Source organism: Aethina tumida, chromosome 5 (genome assembly GCF_024364675.1).
Source record: "Aethina tumida isolate Nest 87 chromosome 5, icAetTumi1.1, whole genome shotgun sequence".
Taxonomy (NCBI): domain Eukaryota; kingdom Metazoa; phylum Arthropoda; class Insecta; order Coleoptera; family Nitidulidae; genus Aethina; species Aethina tumida.
Genome location: NC_065439.1, coordinates 13,034,357 through 13,056,799, shown reverse-complemented (window position 1 = coordinate 13,056,799; position 22,443 = coordinate 13,034,357). Strand labels below are relative to the sequence as shown.

The 22,443-nt window shown below is 29.7% G+C and overlaps 5 protein-coding genes across 5 annotated transcripts; all 5 read right to left on the bottom strand.

Moving 5' to 3' along the window:
- Nucleotides 1-2,159: 2,159 nt before the first annotated feature.
- On the bottom strand, nt 2,160-3,795 carry LOC109607698 (gastric triacylglycerol lipase-like). Its single transcript, XM_049967653.1, has 6 exons — nt 3,639-3,795; nt 3,381-3,582; nt 2,970-3,334; nt 2,780-2,917; nt 2,493-2,723; nt 2,160-2,431 (listed from the first exon to the last, which is right to left on the bottom strand). Exons 1-6 carry the CDS (start codon nt 3,783-3,785, stop codon nt 2,267-2,269), a joined length of 1,248 nt encoding a protein of 415 aa, XP_049823610.1. The 5' UTR covers nt 3,786-3,795; the 3' UTR covers nt 2,160-2,266.
- Nucleotides 3,796-8,738: 4,943 nt separating this feature from the next.
- On the bottom strand, nt 8,739-10,295 carry LOC109607699 (gastric triacylglycerol lipase). Its single transcript, XM_020024171.2, has 6 exons — nt 10,143-10,295; nt 9,886-10,087; nt 9,472-9,836; nt 9,284-9,421; nt 9,005-9,235; nt 8,739-8,951 (listed from the first exon to the last, which is right to left on the bottom strand). The coding sequence occupies exons 1-6, from the start codon at nt 10,293-10,295 to the stop codon at nt 8,787-8,789; spliced, it is 1,254 nt and encodes a 417-aa protein (XP_019879730.1). The 3' UTR covers nt 8,739-8,786.
- Nucleotides 10,296-13,079: 2,784 nt separating this feature from the next.
- LOC126265683 (lipase member K-like) lies at nt 13,080-13,656 on the bottom strand. The gene is made up of 2 exons (XM_049967935.1): nt 13,485-13,656; nt 13,080-13,435 (listed from the first exon to the last, which is right to left on the bottom strand). Exons 1-2 carry the CDS (start codon nt 13,654-13,656, stop codon nt 13,080-13,082), a joined length of 528 nt encoding a protein of 175 aa, XP_049823892.1.
- Nucleotides 13,657-17,696: 4,040 nt separating this feature from the next.
- On the bottom strand, nt 17,697-19,320 carry LOC109599577 (gastric triacylglycerol lipase). The gene is made up of 6 exons (XM_020015586.2): nt 19,175-19,320; nt 18,917-19,118; nt 18,506-18,870; nt 18,316-18,453; nt 18,029-18,259; nt 17,697-17,966 (listed from the first exon to the last, which is right to left on the bottom strand). Exons 1-6 carry the CDS (start codon nt 19,187-19,189, stop codon nt 17,802-17,804), a joined length of 1,116 nt encoding a protein of 371 aa, XP_019871145.1. The 5' UTR covers nt 19,190-19,320; the 3' UTR covers nt 17,697-17,801.
- Nucleotides 19,321-20,356: 1,036 nt separating this feature from the next.
- On the bottom strand, nt 20,357-22,443 carry LOC109599570 (gastric triacylglycerol lipase-like). The gene is made up of 6 exons (XM_049967934.1): nt 22,377-22,443; nt 21,963-22,327; nt 21,699-21,724; nt 21,495-21,642; nt 21,366-21,441; nt 20,357-20,367 (listed from the first exon to the last, which is right to left on the bottom strand). Exons 1-6 carry the CDS (start codon nt 22,441-22,443, stop codon nt 20,357-20,359), a joined length of 693 nt encoding a protein of 230 aa, XP_049823891.1.

The following is a 22,443-nucleotide window of genomic DNA, read 5'->3' as shown; positions in this document are numbered from 1 at the left end:
TATACATAGTTGTCAAATTTAGGGTCTGTTAACGTTGATTTCAAAGTCTGGGTCTAATAGCGTATTCGTATAAAATTTTATACAAATTTTGCGCCCTCTACCCTATTCGTCATTCAACTAAATTCGTATAAGTGTAGTTATACAGCCGCTTTTCCAGACCCAATCGAAAATTTGCCCTGACACCCCTTAGAGGGTGTACATACGAAAACCAATGAGAAAAACAATGATACGTTGTCAGACCCGAAGCCGGGTCTGTTAGCGTCAAATTTGGTCTGATAACGTTAATACAACATGTCGAAATGGGTCTGTATAGGCGGTTATATAAATATATATATATATATATATATATATATATATATATGTCGGAGGGTTCATGTGAAACGCAAGTAGTACTATGGGTTGCATACTTATAGTACTTGGGTGGAATCAGCGGAAGTGCTAAGCAGGGGATGGTACTCGAACCGAGGGTGACGGTAGAGGAGACCTGCGAGGGCGGACAGTTAAGCTCCGTCAGGGAAGCTGCGTAGAAGTCTTGGCTTGGCATAACCGTCGGGATCACCGCGTTTCATACGACTCCTACCTAATTGTTTGACTATTAGTTGTAATCCTGTGCCTGTTAGTTCAATTACATTGTAAGGACTATTTGCGTGTTATTTAATATTCGAAATGGCCGATAATCCTGACCGCGCTGCGACATATATATATATATATATATATATATATATATATATATATACATATATTTTTTTTTGTTAATTTTATATTAATGTATTACTTTTTATTAACATTATTAATTCTCCTTTGTAAATTTACCTAAATATTTAAGACCTTTTAATTAGATAGTTAAACTACCAAAGATAGAGTAAATAAAAAATGAATATACTAATTAATAAAGTGATTAGCCGAATTTTATTTCTTTTAGATTTCAACCACATAAATGATATGTCATACATGAAAAACATAATAAATTATACAGATTATACAGATTTTTCTAATAACAATTTTCTCTACATATTTTGTTAAAAATGAGATCTGGCAACTATGCTGTCTAAATTCTCCGAAACAGATTATTTCAAATCAAGTTGACGCATGCGCTCTAAGTATTCCTTAGAGTCGCGGATTCTGCAATATTACAGATAAATTTTAATCCGATAGATACAAGAGACCTTGTCTCTTGGCTGTCTAGACCTCTGCGTCTCTTTGGGACATCTTTTCTTTACTATGTAGCGATTGTTACGTACCTCTTTATTTTTCCCTTCTTTCTATTTTCCTAAACCTTTATGGTTAACTACTCTTAGGCCATGATCTTCAGATCGGTGCCCGGAGAGGGGTTTTTAGTCGGTGAAGTCCGGCACTACATCTTGTAGATTTCCCCCTCTTTGTTCCAATAAAAAAAAAACGATAAATTTAATTAAAACATTATGAAATTTCAAATTTTAATGCTAAAAGTTGTTCACTTCTATCTACACTCTCTATAACTGCCAACTAATTATTTTTAATATTTTTTTGGGGTAAAAAGTTTTTTTGTAAATTAGTGTAAGATGGGTTTAATTTAAAAAATAAATAATATCAAATTTTTAATCTGTTTATAATTTATTGACAATATTCCTAACTTATGCCGCACAGTTTATTATCTTAAATTAATGAATAATCTGAGAGGTTTCAATGATCAATATGTATATTGAATAACTTAATTTAAGCATGATATTCAATCAACTATAGTTTCGATTCTTTGCTATACAATAATATTTAGACCAAGACAAAGATTTATCTCACACATTATATATAATAAGGCGAGGATAATGTAGAAGAAAAAAATTTGTTTAGAGATGACAACGTTATTTCATAAATACAACACATCGTCTTTTGTTTGCAGTAGTTACTGAAGTCTTTTAACATGAACCCATAATATCGGGAACGATATGATCCATACATCTGATCAGATTAGAGCAAACTCACTAAGGATTATGCTATTAGATTATAAGAGGAATTGGAGAGTCTGCCTCAGTAAGCAATTGAATAGTTTATAGTTGAAGTATTGTTAACAAATTTAAACTATTAATGCCCCTGATAGGATTACACAATATTAGACAAAAATGTTCATTTTCCTTAATTTTTAGTTATTTCTTTGACTTGCTAATAAATTAGTATCATAGTAATAAAATATTCCAAAGTTTTTTATTATATTTTTTCTCACGGAATAGACATAAGATAAGAGTCATTTTACCAGAATAATTCAAAATTATGTTTTAAAAGTTGTTTAGAATCAAGTCGAGTAATTTTTGAGTTTTATGTTAATTGTATCATAGACATTTCCTATATTTTGGCTTATTAGGAAGTCCATATGGTTCATATATTTACTTGAGTTTGTCGGAACTTCAGATATTGATTTCAAACTGCTTGGTAAATTCTTGTATAAAACCATGACGTCCTAAAAAATACCATTTAAGAGGCCAAACCATAATTCATAAACTACATCTATATATTATTACATCTTTATAAGAAAGTAAATCGTCGTTCGCAAAAATCAAGTCAACATTGACAGGAATGTTGCTCACATCATATAATGGTGGTACTTTTGAATTGTACACAATTAAATTTTTTGAAGTTCCATGATCATACCAAGCGAATCGCCCTTTTTTAATCATAATTTGAGAGTAATGCATTATAAGTTTTACACCAACAGGAGTGACCCCATTAAACATGAAACCAGGCAGGAATTCCTAAAAATACATTGTAAAAAATCTCTATGAAAATAAAAAATGATAATAAAACATACTGGATAATTATTTGGTTGGCTTTTGCCTATAAAAAATTGTAGCATCATAGCACAAGGTCCCATTATTGGAAAATTAACGCACAATCTAAAGATCGGTTGTAATGGAAACCAATAAAGATGCACTAAAGAAAGCATACTCTATAAAGAAAAGAACTGTGAAAATAGTTTTGTGAATACCATATAAACTTACCTGCAAAAGTTTGCTGTTGTACGCCAACAAATAGTGGAACGGCACTTTCAACTTATTGAGATTTGCAATTGGTGCCAGAGATATCACTGCTTTCAAATTATTTTTACAATGCGTTACATTAACGGAACAATAAATGTATGATATGGTCGTGCCCATAGAATGGCCGACGTAAATTATATTCCCTGCTTGTCCTGTAACTTTGGCTACTACGTCGAGATTTGCTGGAATATCTATGATAGCCTGTTCGTGGAAACTAAAGTCCCAATAGGCCTTACTGTTGGGGTCTCTAGTTATGTGTTTGCTGTAAGCAGTACCTCTTACATTTGCCAGCCAAACATCGTAACATTTAGATGCATAATAAAGTGCTAAAAATAACATTAAGTAATTTTTAGTAGAGATGGATTGATTTACCAGGGGATTGGCCGCTCATTAGTAACCAAGCTCTGGCATCCCTGTTGATACCATTGACGAAAAAAATGGGTTGTTTCGGTTTCGAATTTTCGCAATTGTCGTTTATGGCTGCGGGAATACGAAATATATCCAAAATGTATCCATCCCATGTGGTTGTTGTGTATGTTTCCATTTTATAACCATGACCCGTGATTATTTCCGTCTGTAAAACAATTTATTTAAGTATGTTAAAAGTATTAAGGTAAATCGTGTACGTACAATATTTCCTGACACGTCAGGATTGTAGTAGCAATGGGGGTTTGTTATAATGTTTAAAAATGCCCAAAAATTAGTACAAACATTGTTGGTATGTGCACCAGTTAATTGTAGCGTAACTGTAGCAAAAATTATGCTTGTTAACTTCATTTCTGGTGATACTAACAATTATGTAAGAAAAAAATTATTTAAATACAGACACTTATCCATGTTGATTACTTAAGTAATATGAATTATTAAAAAATTCTAATTATTGCAAAAGGGTTTGTTAGAGTCAGACACTTTCAGTAGTTGATAAGCTATAATGATAACAGATAGATAAATTATGTTTTACTTACGCACAACTGGTTAAGGACTGGACTATTAAGACAGTATGGGACTGGTTAGAAATTAGGATAATTTCGAGTTTCAGTGATTTGTTTTATTTTATTAAATTAATAAACCTGGTTATATGATATTCTATGACAATTTGTAATAAAATGAAAAGTCGTTTAGGTTTTTCGATATAATTGATTAGAGGATTTGAATGAGACTAAATATTCAATATTGTTTATAAAGTTAAGTTTAAATTTTTTTTAAAAAATTGTCTATTTTGCAACTTCCTCACAAATATTTATAAGGCAATGAAATTGATTTAGATTTAATGTAGTAATTTTGAATTTTTTTTTTTCGGCTGAAATAAATGAAATTAATTAACTGACTTTCAGTGACAAAAATAATTAATTTTATTGATTATGTTTTTTCAGACATTTTTAAAATGTAATATTATAACAATATTGTCACTTGATATTTTTTTTTTAAATTCATATTAATATTATCATATATATTTGAACAAAATAGGAAATCCAAATATTGTAGTTTATATAATTATTAGTTCATCGGGACTATACATAGATTTTAGATCATTTGCAAAACTCTTGCATAAAATCTTAACGTCCTGCAAAAAATACTACAATAATACATTAATAATTATAAATATCTCTATATTCGAATAGATCATCATTGGCATAAATTAATTTAACTTTCGATTTCTCTTTTTTATTAATAATTGTTATAGTGTATTAAATTTTATTACCAAGTGGAGTTCCTTCCATTACACATAGAATCTGGCAAGTATTCTTAAAATACATTGTAAAAAATGTCTATAAGAAAATTAAACATGATACTGCGGAGTCTCAATACAGGAAAATCGATGCAAATTCTAAAAATTCCATCTAATAAACTCCAGTAAAGATACAGCAAATACAAAATATTCTATAAATAAATATATAATTGTATAAAAATATCTAAAATTTATTACTCTAAACAGTGTTCCCTGCTTGTCCAGTGACATTTCCTACGTCTTCAGACTTCCTAGTTATATGTTTGATATAAGGAGGACCTCTCACCTTTAATAGCCCAACATAGAATCACATCGAAGAGTAATAAAGAGCTGAAAATATTTTTTTAAGTGTTTTTACAACAATGAGAAGTGGATTTACTGGGAGACTTAGTACTCAAAAGTGACCTGTCATCTCTATTGTTACCATTGTTTAAATAAAAATGTTAAAGTAGTTAGTTTACGTATAATATTTACTGCAAGGTCAGGATTATAGTAGCAATAGGGGTTGAATTTGATGTTTAAAAAGATGGCCAAGGTTGTACCAATATTATTGGAAAAGGTAGTTGCTAATTGTGGTGTTACTGCAGCGAAAATTATGCTTGTTAATTTCAATTTTATTGTATCAATTAAGTCGTATCTTTTTTAATATGTACGTCTTATCACTAGTCACCTTTAACTAGTTAATAAACTCTTTCATAATCAATAATAATTTTTAAAATTTATTTAACGTTTTTTAAATCAGAAGGCTATATAACTTTAATATCTTTAAAATGGTTGAAATATTGTTTAGTTTTGTGTTCTAGAATTTTCTAATCTTGTTAAATAAGCTAATAATCTCAAGAAAGTAATTAGTTGTAAAATGTTTTTCCATTTAAAATGTCATAAATACAACTTAACTTGTTACAATATCAGTTGGTTTTTAAATTTTAAAAATGTTATAAAATTTTAATAATATAATAATTATGGTATGTTCCTTTAATCTAATTGTAAGTCTGCAAGCTTCTCAAAAACATGGAATCTTATCGAAATTTTAATCATAGATTACAGGACAATTGTATAAATGTAAGACATTCTACAAAAATAACAAAAGGTTTTAAATTAGGGTAATTTAATTTTCTGTTCTCTTTTAATCTACTACTTTAATAAGCTTTATTAAATAACTTCAAAATTATTGTAAAAAATTGTACAGAAATTATTAAACTTTTTTATAATTATGTATATACAGTTTTACAGTTTTACATTATAAAATTATATACATTTGGTCACATTCGGTCAGGTGCAATATTTGTTCTATCTTCTTAATTAACGCTATCTTGAGAGGAGTCGCTATCAATGTCAGTTAATGTTTTTCCTTTTATTTGCTTATTTATTCTCTTTTTTAGATTGGTAATACTTGTTTTTATTTTTCTGTCAGTTAGATGAGGGTATATTTGGTTTAACATATCCAGTAGGTATTCGGTGCTATTTGTATATTGTTTAGAACAGCTTAGGGAGTCCGTTGAACCTTTAACATTTTCAAGAAAATTTAAAATGAATTTTTCTTTATCTATAAAGGTTTTCGCAGGTTAAAGCATTTTCACCAGTTGGCTTTCTTTCTTTGGCTTTTAATTTATTGTTTGGGGTTTAATAAATAGGATTTGAGGATCTTCATTGTTGTGAGGTGATTCATGAATAGGAGGGGTAAGTATTGAGTCAATTGATCTTTTTGATTTTGGTGCTTCTGTGGACATGTTTGTATTGGGTGAATTAGTGGCAGCTATTGGGGCTTCTTCAGCTTTACTATCTTTGGAGTTATTTGGGAAGGTTATTGATTTAATGTTTGCTGTTGGCTGATTTTCTGTTTCTGGTTCTGTAGTTTCCATATGTATGTTTGTATTAGGAATTGTCTGAGAGACATTTTTGGTGCATTGATTTGCGATGTGTCCAGGTTCTTTGCAAATGCGACACGACTGGTGCATCAGTTGACAGGAATATTCTGTATGGTGTGTTCTCAAAAGAAATTAGAATTGATTCTGGGAGATTGTTAGATCCTTCTGGTGCGATGAATACTTGCCTACGGAAGCTGAGTATGTGGTTATACTCGGGATTAGAGATACCGGCTCTTAAGCAGCTAAATGATGACAGTAATTTAATTCCCATATTTTTGAATTCTCTTTCTAGTATGTTGTGTGGTATTGATGGGCATACATTGGAGAGGACTAGCCTTTCAGAGGGCGTTATTAATGTTCTTCCTTGTAGAGTAGTATTGTTGACGATAATTGTTTGTATTTCATTTATGAATAGATCTACGGTTGCCTTGTTAGCAAGATACATACATATACTGTCGTTTGACATGCGAGATGCGAATATCATATTTTTTGGTTGGATTTTGGATCCCAGTGCAACCACATAATCTTCTAGTTTAGAATTTTCCTGTGCGTTGAATACGATTGCCTGATATTGGGATATGGATGGTTTGGTTTATTTTGTTGTGCAACGGTTGAATAGGATGTTGTGGTAGGTGGATTGATTGTGGTGTTCATTTTGAATATTTTAAGGACTGGTCAAGGATCTGCGAGCGAGTTTTTTATTAAATGATATTTTAACGATGACAAAAAATCAGTTTTTCCAACTTTGTGTTCATATTATTATAAATTTCTTCAATATTTGGATTAGTTAAAAAATTCACGTGGTTCATACTTTGGCTTGAATTTGCCGGAACTTCAGCGATCGTTTTTAGACCATTTGGCAGATTATTATATAAAACTGCGACGTTCTGCAAAAATAGCAACGATATAATTCAGCCGTTAATTTTAAATAATAACTTACATCTTTTACAGAGAATTTATCATCTTTGGTTCAAATTTGATCAACATTTATTGATATCTTGCCCACCTTATATAATGGTGGTAACATTGAATTGTACCGAGCTAAATTTCCTGTAATTCCATAATCATACCAAGCAAATTGCCCCGGTTTTGTTAATGATTTGCGCATAGTGTATTAAAGTTTTTATGGGCATTGATGAACCATTAGCCGTTAAAACGGGTAAGACTTCCTAAAATTAAAGTATGAGATTTACACAAAAAAATAAATGAAAACGTACGGGGTAATTATTGGGGTCACTTTTTGTCAGCAAAGAATTGACGTATTTTTTTTTAATATGCACGTCTTATCACTAGTCATTTGTAAGTAATAAGCTTTGCAATTATCATAAAAAATTGTTCAGTAGTTAATAAACTCTTTCATAATTAATAATCATTTTTAAAATTTATTAAACGATTTTTAAATCAGAAAGCTATATAAAATGGTTGAAAAATTATTTAGTTTTGTGTTCTAGAATTGTCTAGTCTTGTTAAATAAGCTAATAATGTCAAGAAAGTAATTAGTTGTAAAATGTTTTTCCATTTAAAATCTCATAAATATAAACTAACCTGTTACAATATGTTTATTATTGTACTTGTATGAAACATATCAGTTGGTTTTTGAATTTTAAAAATGTTTTAAAATTTTAATAATGTAATAATTATGGTATGATCCTTTAATCTAATTGTAAGTCTGCAAGTTTCTCAAAAACATGGAATCTTATCGAAATTTTATTCATAGATTACACGCCAATTGTATGAATCTAAGACATTCTACAAAAATAACAAAAGCATTCAAATAGCAATTTCAAACCACGTCTTACCAGATTTGAAATTAAAAATTCACAATTAAGTAGTAATATATTTATAGATTTTAGAACAAAAGGTTTTAAATTAGGGTAATTTAGTTTTCTGTTCTAATTTTTGTTTACTTTAATACTTTAATAAGCTTTATAAATAACTTGTAAAATTATTGTAAAAAATTGTACAGAAATTAATAAACTTTTTTATAATTAGTAATAAATTTGAATTAATGTTTTATAGACTTTTAATTAAAAATGCTATACAATTATTTATTATTATACAATTTAAAGTATTTAAAATATTGTTCAGTTTTCTGTTATAGTCTTGCTTAATCAGCTTAATAAAAGTATAACATATTATTCTTTAGTTTTTTATTAAATGATATTTTAACGATAAAAAAAATCAGTTTTTATATTTTTCCAACTTTGTGTTCATATTGTTATAAATTTCTTCAATATTTGGATTAGTTATAAAATCCACGTGGTTCATACTTTGGCTTGAATTTGCCGGAACTTCAGCGATCGATTTTAGACCATTTGGCAGATTATTATATAAAACTGCGACGTCCTGCAAAAATAACAACGATTTAATTCAGTCGTTAATTTTAAATCATAACTTACATCCTTTACAGAGAATTTATCATCATTGGCCCAAATTAGATCAACATTTACTGGTATCTTGCCCACCTCATATAGTGGTGGTAATATTGAGTTGTACCGAGCTAAATTTTGCGTAATTCCATAATCATACCAAGCAAATATCCCTTGTCTGTTACAGATTTGCGCATAATGCATTAAAGATTTTATGGACATTGGTGAACTTCCATTAGCCGTTAAAACGGGTAAGACTTCCTAAAATTGAAGTATGAGATTTACACAAAAAAATAAATGAAAACGTACGGGGTAATTATTGGGGTCACTATTGCCTGCAAAAAATTGTAGGAAGTAATCACACGCATCTATTAATGGGAAACCAGTACACAAGCTTAAAATTGGTTGTAACTGACACCAGTAAATTTTTACCAAAAACAAAGTATCCTGAAAATTAGTAACTTAAAAAATAATTTGATTAGAATTAGTAATATTACCTTGATAATTTGGCTATTGAGCGCCAAGAAATGCATAAACGGTACTTCGAATTTATTGAGATTTGCGATTGGTGCCAGTGAAATTATAGCCTTCACATTGTTCTTACAGTGAGTCCTATTCACAGAAGCATAGATGTACGATATGGTTGTACCCATAGAGTGGCCCACGTAAATTAATTTACCCGGTTGACCACTAACGTTTGCTATGGTGTCTATAATTGCAGGTATGTCAATGGTGGCTTGTTCGTGGAAGCTAAAGTCCCAGAATTCCTTGCTGTAAGGATTATAAGTTTGATGTTTGCTATAAGCAGAACCTCTGATGTTTGCTAACCAAACATCGTAACATTTTGATGCATAATAGAGGGCTAAAATGTAATACGCTAGATAAATTCGACAAACGTTTTACTTACTTACCGGGAGACCGTGTGCCCATGAGTAGCCAACATCTGGCGTCTCGTCCGATTCCATTGACGAACAACATGGGTTGTTTGGGTACTGAATTGTCACATGTACCGTTGGTGGATGAAGGGATGCGAACAATTTCTAAAATGTAACCATCCCATGTAGTTACCGTGTGAGATTCTATGTTGAATCCATGGTGAGTTACCATTTCTGTCTACAATAAGTGACGGTTGTGTGATTAAATGAATTAAGATAATTTTTATACGTACTATATTTCCTGAAACATCAGGATTGTAGGAGCACTTTGGATTGATTTCAATGGTTTCATAGTCATCGAAGGTGGGACAAACGTTGTTGCTATCGGCAGAAGTAAATTGTACAGCAAGAGTAGCGAAAATAATATTTCTAAAATGAAAGAGCATTTTTAAGACAACTAGTAATTAAGAGTCGGGAAAATTGTTTAAATATACCCAATTTTTGCATTATAATCAGCTATTAAAGGAAAACTGAATAATTATCAGACATTTTTAGACAATAACTAAGACCCGGTGAGTAATAAGCAGATTCATACTTATTAGGATCCTATTGATACATAATATCGGACTATTTTTTAAATGCATTTCGATAAATTAACATAAAGATATTTGTTATTTTTTGTGATATGTGGTAAAATTATAATAAAATATGCTAATTAATTGCAAACTTGCAAAATTTATCTAATATTGGTTAATCTTTGGTTTTTGTTCTAACTTTTCGAAAGGTTTTTTATGTTAAATTATTGAAAAAAGAACGATGTAATTCTTAAAATAAATAGACATGTATATGTAATGTAACTACTGTAATTAGTTGTTGGTTTTTTGAAATATCATAATAATTATAATTTAACCAGCTGTAATGTGTTTATTATTGCACTAGTATGAAATATACTACAAAAATAAATAAATAAATTTTTCGACAAAATAAAATTACTCGAATAAAATATTTCAATGTTTTTTAATTTTAATATTTAGTTATGTTATTAGTTTCCCTTATGTGATTTAAATAAATGGGGTTCCAAATTAGAGCTCCATATTCTAGCCTAGAAAAATCCTGAGAATTTATAAAAATAAATGTAGACTTTTGAAACAATGGAATGAATGTGTTCAACAAAAGACATTTTAGAATCAAACAACTACACATTTATCCATGTTTAATAACAATCTATTGTTAATACACCATGTAAGACAATTGTCACTGGACCGAAATCGATAATATAGTTTAACATAATCTTACAAAAATTAGACAATAATGAAATTGGACGATAGTTAGAAACAATAGACGGATTACCTTTAAGGCAATAATATATAGATTTAAATTAGGATTTATAATTTTCTGTGTTTTACGATCTCGTATATATTTTATTATTATTTTCTACTAAATAACACAATTATTTGATATAATTCGAAATCAGCTTATGTAATTTTCAACTTCCAGTGAATAACTAGGTTTTACCAGATCGTTGAAATTTTTGCTTTATTTATTAAATTCACAATTAAAGTAAAAGGTACAAGTATTAATACAATTTTCTAAAAATTTTGAGTTCTTTTTTAACCTACTAAATGAACAGTAATAGTATATTTTTTAAAGGTAGAAAAGGAAAGCAGTAAAAATGTTACAAAATATTTTGAATTAAGATAAGATAAGATAAGAAGAACGGATCGGTGGAGTTATAAAAGATACCCATCAATCAGATCAAACTATCAATCAATCGTTGGTAGGAGAAGTGGTGGGAGGCGCCCGACGTGACGGCCTAGTGGTGGCATGCGCGTGAGCTGCGTGTGGTACTGGACGGTACTTGGACATTGCAACATTATTTTATTTTTCTAAAATAAAATAATTTTTCTAAAATAAAAGTAGCCTAAGTTACTCCTTATTACATGAGCTACCTGCCAATAAAAGTCCCGTAAAAATCGGTCCAGCCATTTCAGAGATTAGCCGGAACAAACAGACAGAGAGACAAAAATTGTAAAAAATGTTATTTTGATGTATGTACCGTATTTATATTCATATGTATGTACTAAAAAACGGTTATTTCAATATTACAAACAGACACTCCAATTTTATTTATATGTATGTATATTTTATTTACTTATATATATGTATATGTATAAATGTTCAATCTACTTTCAAATTGAGACTATTTATTTTAGAAATACTCTGTATATTTGTTGTAAACAAAGTGAAGATAATATAGTCGTTTGAATATCTAAGTAACTTTTTAAAACAAGACTTCTGTCCTAGTTTTTACTTAATAAGATCCCATATAAAATGTGTACATAAGAATGTGTAAATAATTTTATTGGAATATTGTTTTAATTCTGAACTCTGATACAATGATTAACTAATTTTTATAATTTTTTAGCTTATTACCCATCATATCATATATATTACTCATGTTTGAAGTAATCAAAAAATCTACGTGGTTCATATATACACTGGTTGGAATTAATGCCATCGATCGTCGACCACTCGGCAAATTGTTATATAAAACTGTCACATTCTGCAAAAATTTACCAGACAAAAACAATAATTATAAATTGTGTAATGTAAATGTGTTTCAATGTCTACATAGTATGAGAAAAAATGCCAAACTATATTTCCTGAGAGGCTGTCTCTAATATCACATTTCAATGTTCTCACATTTTTCTCTAAAATATGTTATGCAGATGCTTACGATTTTGTCTTACCTCTTTACTAGCAAATAAATCGTCATTGCAGTAGAATAAATCAACATTCACAGGAATTTTGTTCACATTATACAACGGTGGTAGTTTAGAGTTGTATACAAGCAAGTTTTTTGAAGGACCATAGTCGTACCAAGCAAATCGACCTTTCCTGTTGATAATTTGATTATAGTGCACTGTATTTCTTACAGAAAGAGGTGCGCCTCCTTTCGCAACCATGACTGGCAGAAATTCCTAAAATGTGTTCTCAACAATTTCTAATATAAAAAATTAAAACTTACCGCATAAATATTGAGTTGACTTTTGCCCATAAAAAATTGAAAAGTCATACTACAAAGTATGATCATTGGAAAAGATGCACAAATACTACACGTTGGTTGCACTGGAATATGATAAAAATCTAATAAATTAGCAAAGGCCTATAAAGTAAAAGTCGTCAAGAAATTATCAGGCTGGATTGTTAATATTAAGTACCTGAAAAATTTAGTTGGTGCGTGCGAAGAAATGGAAAAAAGGCACCTTGATTTTATTAAGATTTGCAATTGGCCCCAGCGCAATAATTGCCCTCAAATTATTCCTGCAGTGGGTGACATTAACAGAGCAATAAACGAACGCCATGGTTGTACCCATTGAATGCCCCATGTATATTATATTCCCCGCTTGTCCAGTAACATTAGCAATCAGGTCCAACTTTGCTGGAATATCTCTGGTGGCTTGTTCGTGGAAGCTAAAGTCCCAATATGTTTTACTGTAAGGCTTTATTGATGCATGTTTGCAGAAGGCAGTACCTGTGGTGTTCGCTAGCCAAACATCATAACATTTCGAAGCATAATAGAAAGCTGAAAAGTAATATTTAAGTGATTCCGCAACTATTTGAAGTCGGGCTACCTGGAGACTTAGTTCCCATTAGAAGCCAGCATCTTGCATCTCGGGCGGTCCCGTGAACAAAAAGTATGGGTTGTTTAAGTTTTGTGTTGTCGCACGTGTCGTTCATGGATGAAGGAATACGGAACTTGTCTAAAATGAAACCGTCCCATGTAATTGTTGTGTGTTTCTCCATTTTGAAACCATCATTTTTTATTATTCCTGTTCAAGCACAGATACGTTTACGTAAATACAAAGATTCAGATCATATATTTATTTGCATACGTTCAACATTTTTTTCAACGTCAGGATTATAATAGCAATGTGAGTTCGTTTCAACGTTTATGTAATCCTTGAAGGTTCACACATTGTTCTGGGAAGCAGCAGTAAATTGGTGTACAAATGTCGCAAAAATGATAATGAAACTTGTCAACTTCATCTTGAAAGTAACTAACAGTTATGTGGCGAAAACTTAATTCTTATATACTTATCATTATTTTTACCCATTTAGGTAATAAGGTATTTCTCATAAATTCAATAAATTGAGTTCTTAGTGACTTTTTGATTAGTAAAAATACGTGGAAGTGTTTTAAAATGGTGCCCTTCACACCGAAGTTATAAACGTTGTTAATGTGTCACAAAGTGTTATTTCTAGACTTGGGTGTAGGTTTCAGAACACGGGTAATGTTGCTGAAGGACAAAGAACAAGTCGGCCTAGAGTTGACTGATAACTGATATGTTACCTTAATTATGCGTTAATTACTCCACAAGCATTGTCCCAGCGTCTTCATGATTCTACTGGTACCCTGTTTCATGACGACGATTGGATTGGATTGGACGACTGGTCAATATCGGCGTGAACATGGACTAAAAAACTTGTTAATTGGAAGGACGAATGGAATGCAAAACTGTTCACAGACGTATCAAGATTTTGCCGATTTTCAGATAGCCGTCGAGTACGTGTATGGACAACATCAGGGATACCAAGAAATTGATGAGCATGCCAATTGGTTCATCCATTAGGAGATGGAGGTCTTATGGTTTGGGCTGGAATCTGTTTTGGGGGAGATCTCCATATTTGTTAGGAGAGTATAACAGGTGATATCTACAGGCGGGACATTATTAAGCACAAAATTGTTAATTTTCATGCCGCTGGATTTCGTTATTTGGTGTTACTATCATGCACTCCAGACATCATTCTCATGAAGCATGGTTGGGACATGCTACCAAAAAAACTTACGAATCACGTACCACCTCTTCGGGTATTGTTACTATAATTATGGAAAGAAATAGCTCAAGATTATGTTATTAAGTAAAGAATATGTTTTCCAGGTTTCAAGCAATAATTGATGCCAATGGCCAATGTCTATTAATTCAAAATATTTTCTTTTTTTTTTGAAACAATATTTTATTTTTGAAGTGAAAACTTCTTTAGCCGCGTTCTGCACTTTTTGGTAGGGGAGAATCTTATGAGTTCGCGTTACCGACATGCTCGTCCTTCTTTTGTTAATAAATTCAGATAAAAGAAATGTTGTTGATTTGGCTGGTAATCAACTAAGTTGTATATTTGAGAGCATTTTGAAATCAGGTAAAATTTTGCAATGCCGTCTGAAAGGAATCTATATAGAAACTTTCAGGACCATCTTTATTTCTGATGTAGGAAATAATCACCAATCGTAGGGGGTAAGTTTAGAAGGTAACCTTCGTTCAAGATCAGTATTGAAATCAAGTGACCGGTTGTACATATTTTGGTTCCAATTACAATCGAACGAGGGATGTTTGTTAAGCAAAAGTAAAACATACTTGTTGTTTGAAATTGAATAGATTTAGTCAAAAAATTATTTAAATATGTTCCAAGGATCGAAAACTTAGTAGTACAAAACATAAAACGACAATAGATGCCGCTTTTACGCGATACTTAGATAAATTTGAATCAAACATTTTTGTTTCTTACTTTAGTTACCATAAGGCCATTGTATCTTTTTTAGAACAAAGTGAAAGTACAAACAGTCTAAGTATTGTTGAAATTATTGATGACAATGACGTAAACAATTAAAATAATGTTAAATATCAAGTACATTGAAATTTAAGTAAATACAAATACTATCCATAAATAATATGATTGTATATTAATTCTTATTTCAATTAAATTGTATTTATATTTATCACATCTTGTACAGCCCGTAATATATTCAAATAATAAAAAACCATACAAACATGCATAAAATTGTTGCTCGGACTGTCAATAGATGTGAAAACCAGATTAATGTTGATAAATTAGTAAAGTTGCAGAATCCGCTACTCTAAGGAACATTTTCTAGCGCATGCGTCGAGAGGCGCTGGTTTCGCGCTTCTTGAATAATTTGCAGTGCAGTGTTGTCGCATTGCAACGGTCAAAATATTCGAATTATTCTTTGTGTTTGAATTATTGTTAATATTGTGTATTATACTTTTTATTTTTTTGCTAAGTATATTATTTCTTCTAATTTGATAATTATTACTCATTAATTAAAATATTATACTTTACAGATTATATTCACGTGGCGTTTTTAAAAACAATATATTATCCCTATTCTTCTGGTAATTATATTCTTAATATATTTTACTTTATAGATCATTTCCATTTTTAAGATATTATACTGTTATTCCTTTAGTAAAATCATTTTTAATTTGTTGGCAGTCGTTTTATCTGTGTGCTGTATTTATTATTATTTTTTTTTTGTACAATCTTAATTTATTGATATGGGTCATTAATTGATTAATATATTTTACTTATATATTGTATTGTATTTAATTAAAAATGTTTTTAATTTTTATTATTTTTTAACTTATTCCCAATTTATTAATAATTTTATATTATATTTGCATTGTGCAATTTTTTTCAAGTTATATAGACCATGGCTGTTCCTCGGAAGATCTATTTCCAACGTACCTCCACACAATTCATATGAAGAAATAAATTTAAAAATCATAATATGTTTATAAGCATTTTAAATTGTATCAGGGAGCAATATCCAGTGGAATAGATTTTTTTTTGTTTTAATTGATATTGTTGTTTATTATAATATATATATATATATATATATATATATATATATATATATATATATATATAATTTTTTATTAACATTATTCATTCCCCTTTGTAAATTTACCTAAATATTTAATAAAGAACTTTTAATTAGATAGTTAAACTACCAAAGATAGAGTAAACAAAAATGAATATACTAATTAATAAAGTGATTAGCAGAATTTTATTTCTTTTAGATTTCAACCACATAAATGATATGTCATACATGAAAAACATAATAAATTATAGAGATTATACAGATTTTTCTAACAACAATTTTCTCTACATATTTTGCTAAAAATGAGATGTGGCAACTATGCTGTCTAAATTCAGATTATTTCAAATCAAGTTGATGCATGCGCTAAAAGTATTCCTTAGAGTCGCGGATTCTGCAATATTACAGATAAATTTAATTCAAACATTATGAAATTTCAAATTTTAATACTAAAAGTTGTTCACTTCTATCTACACTCTCTATAACTGCCAACTAATTATTTTTAATATTTTTTGGGGGTAAAAAATGTTTTTTTGTAAATTAGTGTAAGATGTGTTTAATTTAAAAAATAAATAATATCAAATTTTTAATCTGTTTATAATTTATTGACAATATTCCTAACTTATGCCGCACAGTTTATTATCTTAAATTAATGAATAATCTGAGAGGTTTCAATGATCAATATGTATATTGAATAACTTAATTTAAGCATGATATTCAATCAACTATAGTTTCGATTCTTTGCTATACAATAAAATTTAGACCAAGACAAAGATTTATCTCACACATTATATATAATAAGGCGAGGATAATGTAGAAGAAAAAAATTTGTTTACAGATGACAACGTTATTTCATACATACAACACATCGTCTTTTGTTTGCAGTAGTTACTGAAGTCTTTTAACATGAACTCATAATATCGGGATACGATATAATCCATACATCTGATCAGATTAGAGCAAACTCACTAAGAATTATGCTATTAGATTATAAGAGGAATTGGAGAGTCTGTCTCAGTAAGTAATTGAACAGTTTATAGTTGCAGTATTGTTAACAAATTTAAACTATTAATGCCCCTGATAGGATTACAGTATATTAGACAAAAATGTTCATTTTCCTTAATTTTTAGTTATTTCTTTGACTTACTAATAAATTAGTACCATAGTAATGAAATATTCCAAAGTTTTTTATTATATTTTTTCTCGCGGAATAGACACAAGATAAGAGTCATTTTACCAGAATAATTCAAAATTATGTTTTAAAAGTTGTTTAGAATCAAGTCGAGTAATTTTTGAGTTTTATGTTAATTGTATCATAGACATTTCCTATATTTTGGCTTATTAGGAAGTCTATATGGTTCATATATTTACTTGAGTTTGTCGGAACTTCAGATATTGATTTCAAACTGCTTGGTAAATTCTTGTATAAAACCATGACGTCCTAAAAAAATACCATTTAAGAGGCCAAACCGTAATTCATAAACTACATCTATATATTATTACATCTTTATAAGAAAGTAAATCGTCGTTCGCAAAAATCAAGTCAACATTGACAGGAATGTTGCTCACATCATATAATGGTGGTACTTTTGAATTGTACACAATTAAATTTTTTGAAGTTCCATGATCATACCAAGCGAATCGTCCTTTTTTAATCATAATTTGAAAGTAATGCACTATAAGTTTTACACCAACAGGAGCGCTCCCATTAAACATGAAACCAGGCAGGAATTCCTAAAAATGCATTGTAAAAAATGTATATGAAAATAAAAAATGATAATAAAACATACTGGATAATTATTTGGTTGGCTTTTGCCCATAAAAAATTGTAGCATCATAGCACAAGGTCCCATTATTGGAAAAATAACGCACAATCTAAAGATCGGTTGTAATGGAAACCAATAAAGATGCACCAAAGAAAACATACTCTATAAATAAAAGAACTGTGAAAATAGTTTTGTGAATACCATATAAACTTACCTGCAAAAGTTTGCTGCTGTACGCCAACAAATAGAGGAACGGCACTTTCAACTTATTGAGATTTGCAATTGGTGCCAGAGATATCACTGCTTTCAAATTATTTTTACAATGTGTTACATTAACGGAACAATAAATGTATGATATGGTCGTGCCCATAGAATGGCCGACGTAAATTATGTTCCCTGCTTGTCCTGTGACTTTGGCTACTACGTCGAGATTTGCTGGAATATCTATGGTAGCCTGTTCGTGGAAACTAAAGTCCCAATAGGCCTTACTGTTGGGGTCTCTATTTATGTGCTTGCTGTACGCAGTACCTCTTACATTTGTCAGCCAAACATCGTAACATTTCGACGCATAATATAGTGCTAAAAATAACATTAAGAAATTTTTAGTAGAGACGGATTGATTTACCAGGAGATTGGCCGCTCATTAGTAACCAACATCTGGCATCCCTGTCGATACCGTTGACGAAAAAAATGGGTTGTTTCGGTTTCGAATTTTCGCAGTTGTCGTTTATGGCTGCGGGAATACGAAATATATTCAAAATGTATCCATCCCATGTGGTTGTTGTGTATGTTTCCATTTTATAACCATGACCCATGATTATTTCCGTCTGTAAAACAATTTGTTTAAGTATGTTAAAAGTATTAAGGCAAATCGTGTACGTACAATATTTCCTGACATGTCAGGATTGTAGTAGCAATGGGGATTTGTTCTAATGTTTAAAAATCCCCAAAAATTAGTACAAACATTGTTGGTATGTGCAGTAGCTAATTGTAGCGTAACTGTAGCAAAAATTATGCTTGTTAACTTCATTTCTGGTGACACTAACAATTAAGTAAGAAAAAAAAATACTTAAATACAGACACTTATCCATGATGATTGTTTAAGTAATATGAATTATTAAAAAATTCTAATTATAGCAAAAAGGTTTGTTAGAGTCAGACACTTTCAGTAGTTGATAAGCTATAATGATAATTAAAGATAGATAAATTATGTTTTACTTACGCACAATTGGTTAAGGACTGGACTATTAAGACAGTATGGGACTGGTTAGAAATTGGGATAATTTCAAGTTTAGTGATTTGTTTTATTTTATCAAATTAATAAACCTGGTTATATGATATTCTCTGACAATTTATAATAAATTGAAAGTCATTTAAGTTTTTCGATATAATTGATTAGAGGATTTGAATGAAACTAAAAATTCAATAATGTATATAAAGTTAAGATTAAATTTTATTTAAAAAATTGCCTACTTTTGCTACTTCCACACAAATATTTATAAGGCAATGAAATTGATTTAGATTTAATGTAGTTATTTTGAATTTTTTTTTCTGCTGAAAAGAATGAAATTAATTAACTGACTTCCAGTGACAGAAATAATTAATTTTATTGATTATGTATACTCACAAAACCCGAACAATACAAATTATGTTGTTTCAGACATTTTTAAAATGTAATGTTATAACAACAATTAATATTGTCACAAATTAGCTAGATATTTTTTTAAATTTCATATTAATATTATCAGGTATTTGGACAAAATAAAAGATTCAAATAAACTATTTGATTACTAGCCCAACATCGAAAAGTAATAAAGAGCTAAACATAATTTGTGTTGTGTTTTTACAACACTGAGAGGTGGATTTACTGGGAGACTTAGTATACAAAAATGACCATTACCCATCATCTCTATTGTTACCATTGCTTAAATAAAAATGTTAAAGTAGTTAATTTACGTACAATATTTACTGCAAGGTCAGGATTATAGTAGCAATAGGGGTTGAATTTGATGTTTAAAAAGGTGGCAAAGCTTGTACTAATGTTATTGGAAAAGGTAGTTGCTAATTATGGCGTCACTGCATCCAAAATTATGCTTGTTAAATTCAATTTTATTGTATCAATTAAGTCGTATCTTTTTTAATATACACTTCTTATCACTAGTCACCATTAAGTAGTTAATAAACTCTTTCATAATTAATAATATTTATTAAAATTTATTTAACGTTTTTTAAATCAGAAGGCATATAACTTTAATATCTTTAAAATGGTTGAAATATTGTTTAGTTTTATGTTCTAGAATTTTCTAGTCTTGTTAAATAAGCTAATAATGTCAAGAAAGTAATTAGTTGTAAAATGTTTTTCCATTTAAAATGTTAAAAATATAACTTAACCTGTTACAATATCAGTAGGTTTTTGAATTTTAAAAATTTTAATAATGAAATAATTATGGTATGTTCTTTTAACCTAAGTGTAAGTCTGCAAGCTTCTCAAAAACATGGAATCTTATCGAAATTTTATTCATAGATTACAGACCAATTGTATAAATCTAAGACATTCTACAAAATAACAAAAGCATTCAAATAACAATTTCAAACCACGTCTTACCAGATTTAAAATTAAAAATTCACAATTAACTGGTAAAATATTTATAGATTATAAAACAAAAGGTTTTAAATTAGGGTAATTTAATTTTCTGTTCTAATTTTCGTTTTCTCTTTTAATCTACTACTAAGTTTTATAAATAACTTTTATTAAATTATTGTAAAAAATTGTACAGAAATTAATAAACTTTTTTATAATTAGTAATAGTTTTGAATTAATATTTTATAGACTTTTAATTAAAAGTGCTAAACATTTTTTTTTAAGTTAAAGTATTTAAAATATTGTTCAGTTTTCTGTTCTAGTCTTGTTCAATCAGCCTAATAAAAGTAGAACATATTATTCTTTAGTTTTTTATTAAATGATATTTTAACGATGACAAAAAATCAGTTTTTATAATTTTTCAACTTTGTGTTCATATTGTTATAAATTTCTTCAATATTTGAATTAGTTAAAACATCCACGTGGTTCATACTTTGGTTTGAATTCGCTGGAACCTCAGCGATCGATTTTAGATCATTTGGCAGATTATTATATAAAACTGCAATGTCCTGCAAAAATAACAACGATATAATTCAGTCGTTAATTTTAAATCATAACTTACATCCTTTACAGAGAATTTATCATCATTGGCCCAAATTAGATCAACATTTACTGGTATCTTTCCCACCTCATATAGTGGTGGTAATATTGAGTTGTACCGAGCTAAATATTCCGTAATTCCATAATCATACCAAGCAAATATCCCTTGTCTGTTACAGATTTGCGCATAATGTATTAAAGATTTTATGGACATTGGTGAACTTACATTAGCCTTAAAACGGGTAAAACTTCCTAAAATTAAAGTATGAGATTTACACAAAAAAATAAATTAAAACGTACGGGGTAATTATTGGGGTCACTATTGCCTGCAAAAAATTGTAGGAAGTAATCACACGCATCTATTAATGGGAAACCAGTACACAAGCTTAAAATTGGTTGTAACTAACACCAGCAAATTTTTACCAAAAACAAAGTATCCTGAAAATTAGTAACTTTTAAAAAATAATTTGATTAGAATTAGTAATATTACCTTGATAATTTGGCTAATGAGCGCCAAGAAATGCATAAACGGTACTTCGAATTTATTGAGCTTTGCGATTGGTGCCAGTGAAATTATAGCCTTCACATTGTTCTTACAGTGAGTCCTATTCACAGAAGCATAGATGTACGATATGGTTGTACCCATAGAGTGGCCCACGTAAATTAATTTACCCGGTTGACCACTAACGTTTGCTATGGTGTCTATAATTGCAGGTATGTCAATGGTGGCTTGTTCGTGTAAGCTAAAGTCCCAGAATTCCTTGCTGTAAGGCTTATAAGTTTGATGTTTGCTATAAGGAGAACCTCTGATGTTTGTTAACCAAACATCGTAACATTTTGATACATAATAGAGGCCTAAAAAGTAATACGCTGGATAAATTCGACAAAAGTTTTACTTACTTACCGGGAGACCGTGCGCCCATGAGTAGCCAACATCTGGCGTCTCTTCCGATTCCATTGACGAACAACAT

Bases quoted from the DNA above. Each gene is read 5' to 3' on its own strand.
- LOC109607698 (XM_049967653.1), bottom strand. From the start codon at position 3,785: ATGAAGTTAACAAGCATAATTTTTGCTACAGTTACGCTACAATTAACT. The intron at 3,335-3,380 runs GTAAATCAATCC...TGTTATTTTTAG, and splicing joins AATGAGCGGCCAATCCCCTG to CACTTTATTATGCATCTAAA. The intron at 2,724-2,779 runs GTATGTTTTATT...ATGTATTTTTAG, and splicing joins GCCAACCAAATAATTATCCA to GAATTCCTGCCTGGTTTCAT.
- LOC126265683 (XM_049967935.1), bottom strand. From the start codon at position 13,656: ATGGAGAAACACACAACAATTACATGGGACGGTTTCATTTTAGACAAG. The intron at 13,436-13,484 runs GTAGCCCGACTT...ATTACTTTTCAG, and splicing joins AATGGGAACTAAGTCTCCAG to CTTTCTATTATGCTTCGAAA.
- LOC109599570 (XM_049967934.1), bottom strand. From the start codon at position 22,443: ATGTTGTTCGTCAATGGAATCGGAAGAGACGCCAGATGTTGGCTACTC. The intron at 22,328-22,376 runs GTAAGTAAGTAA...ATTACTTTTTAG, and splicing joins CATGGGCGCACGGTCTCCCG to GCCTCTATTATGTATCAAAA. The intron at 21,442-21,494 runs GTAAGTTATGAT...TTATTTTTGCAG, and splicing joins ATAAATTCTCTGTAAAGGAT to GACATTGCAGTTTTATATAA.
- LOC109607699 (XM_020024171.2), bottom strand. From the start codon at position 10,295: ATGCTCTTTCATTTTAGAAATATTATTTTCGCTACTCTTGCTGTACAA. The intron at 10,088-10,142 runs GTACGTATAAAA...CACTTATTGTAG, and splicing joins CTGATGTTTCAGGAAATATA to ACAGAAATGGTAACTCACCA. The intron at 9,837-9,885 runs GTAAGTAAGTAA...ATTACATTTTAG, and splicing joins CATGGGCACACGGTCTCCCG to CCCTCTATTATGCATCAAAA.
- LOC109599577 (XM_020015586.2), bottom strand. The intron at 18,871-18,916 runs GTAAATCAATCC...TGTTATTTTTAG, and splicing joins AATGAGCGGCCAATCTCCTG to CACTATATTATGCGTCGAAA. The intron at 17,967-18,028 runs GTAATAATATAT...GTATTTTTTTAG, and splicing joins ATTTACTTTCTTATAAAGAT to GACGTCATGGTTTTATACAA.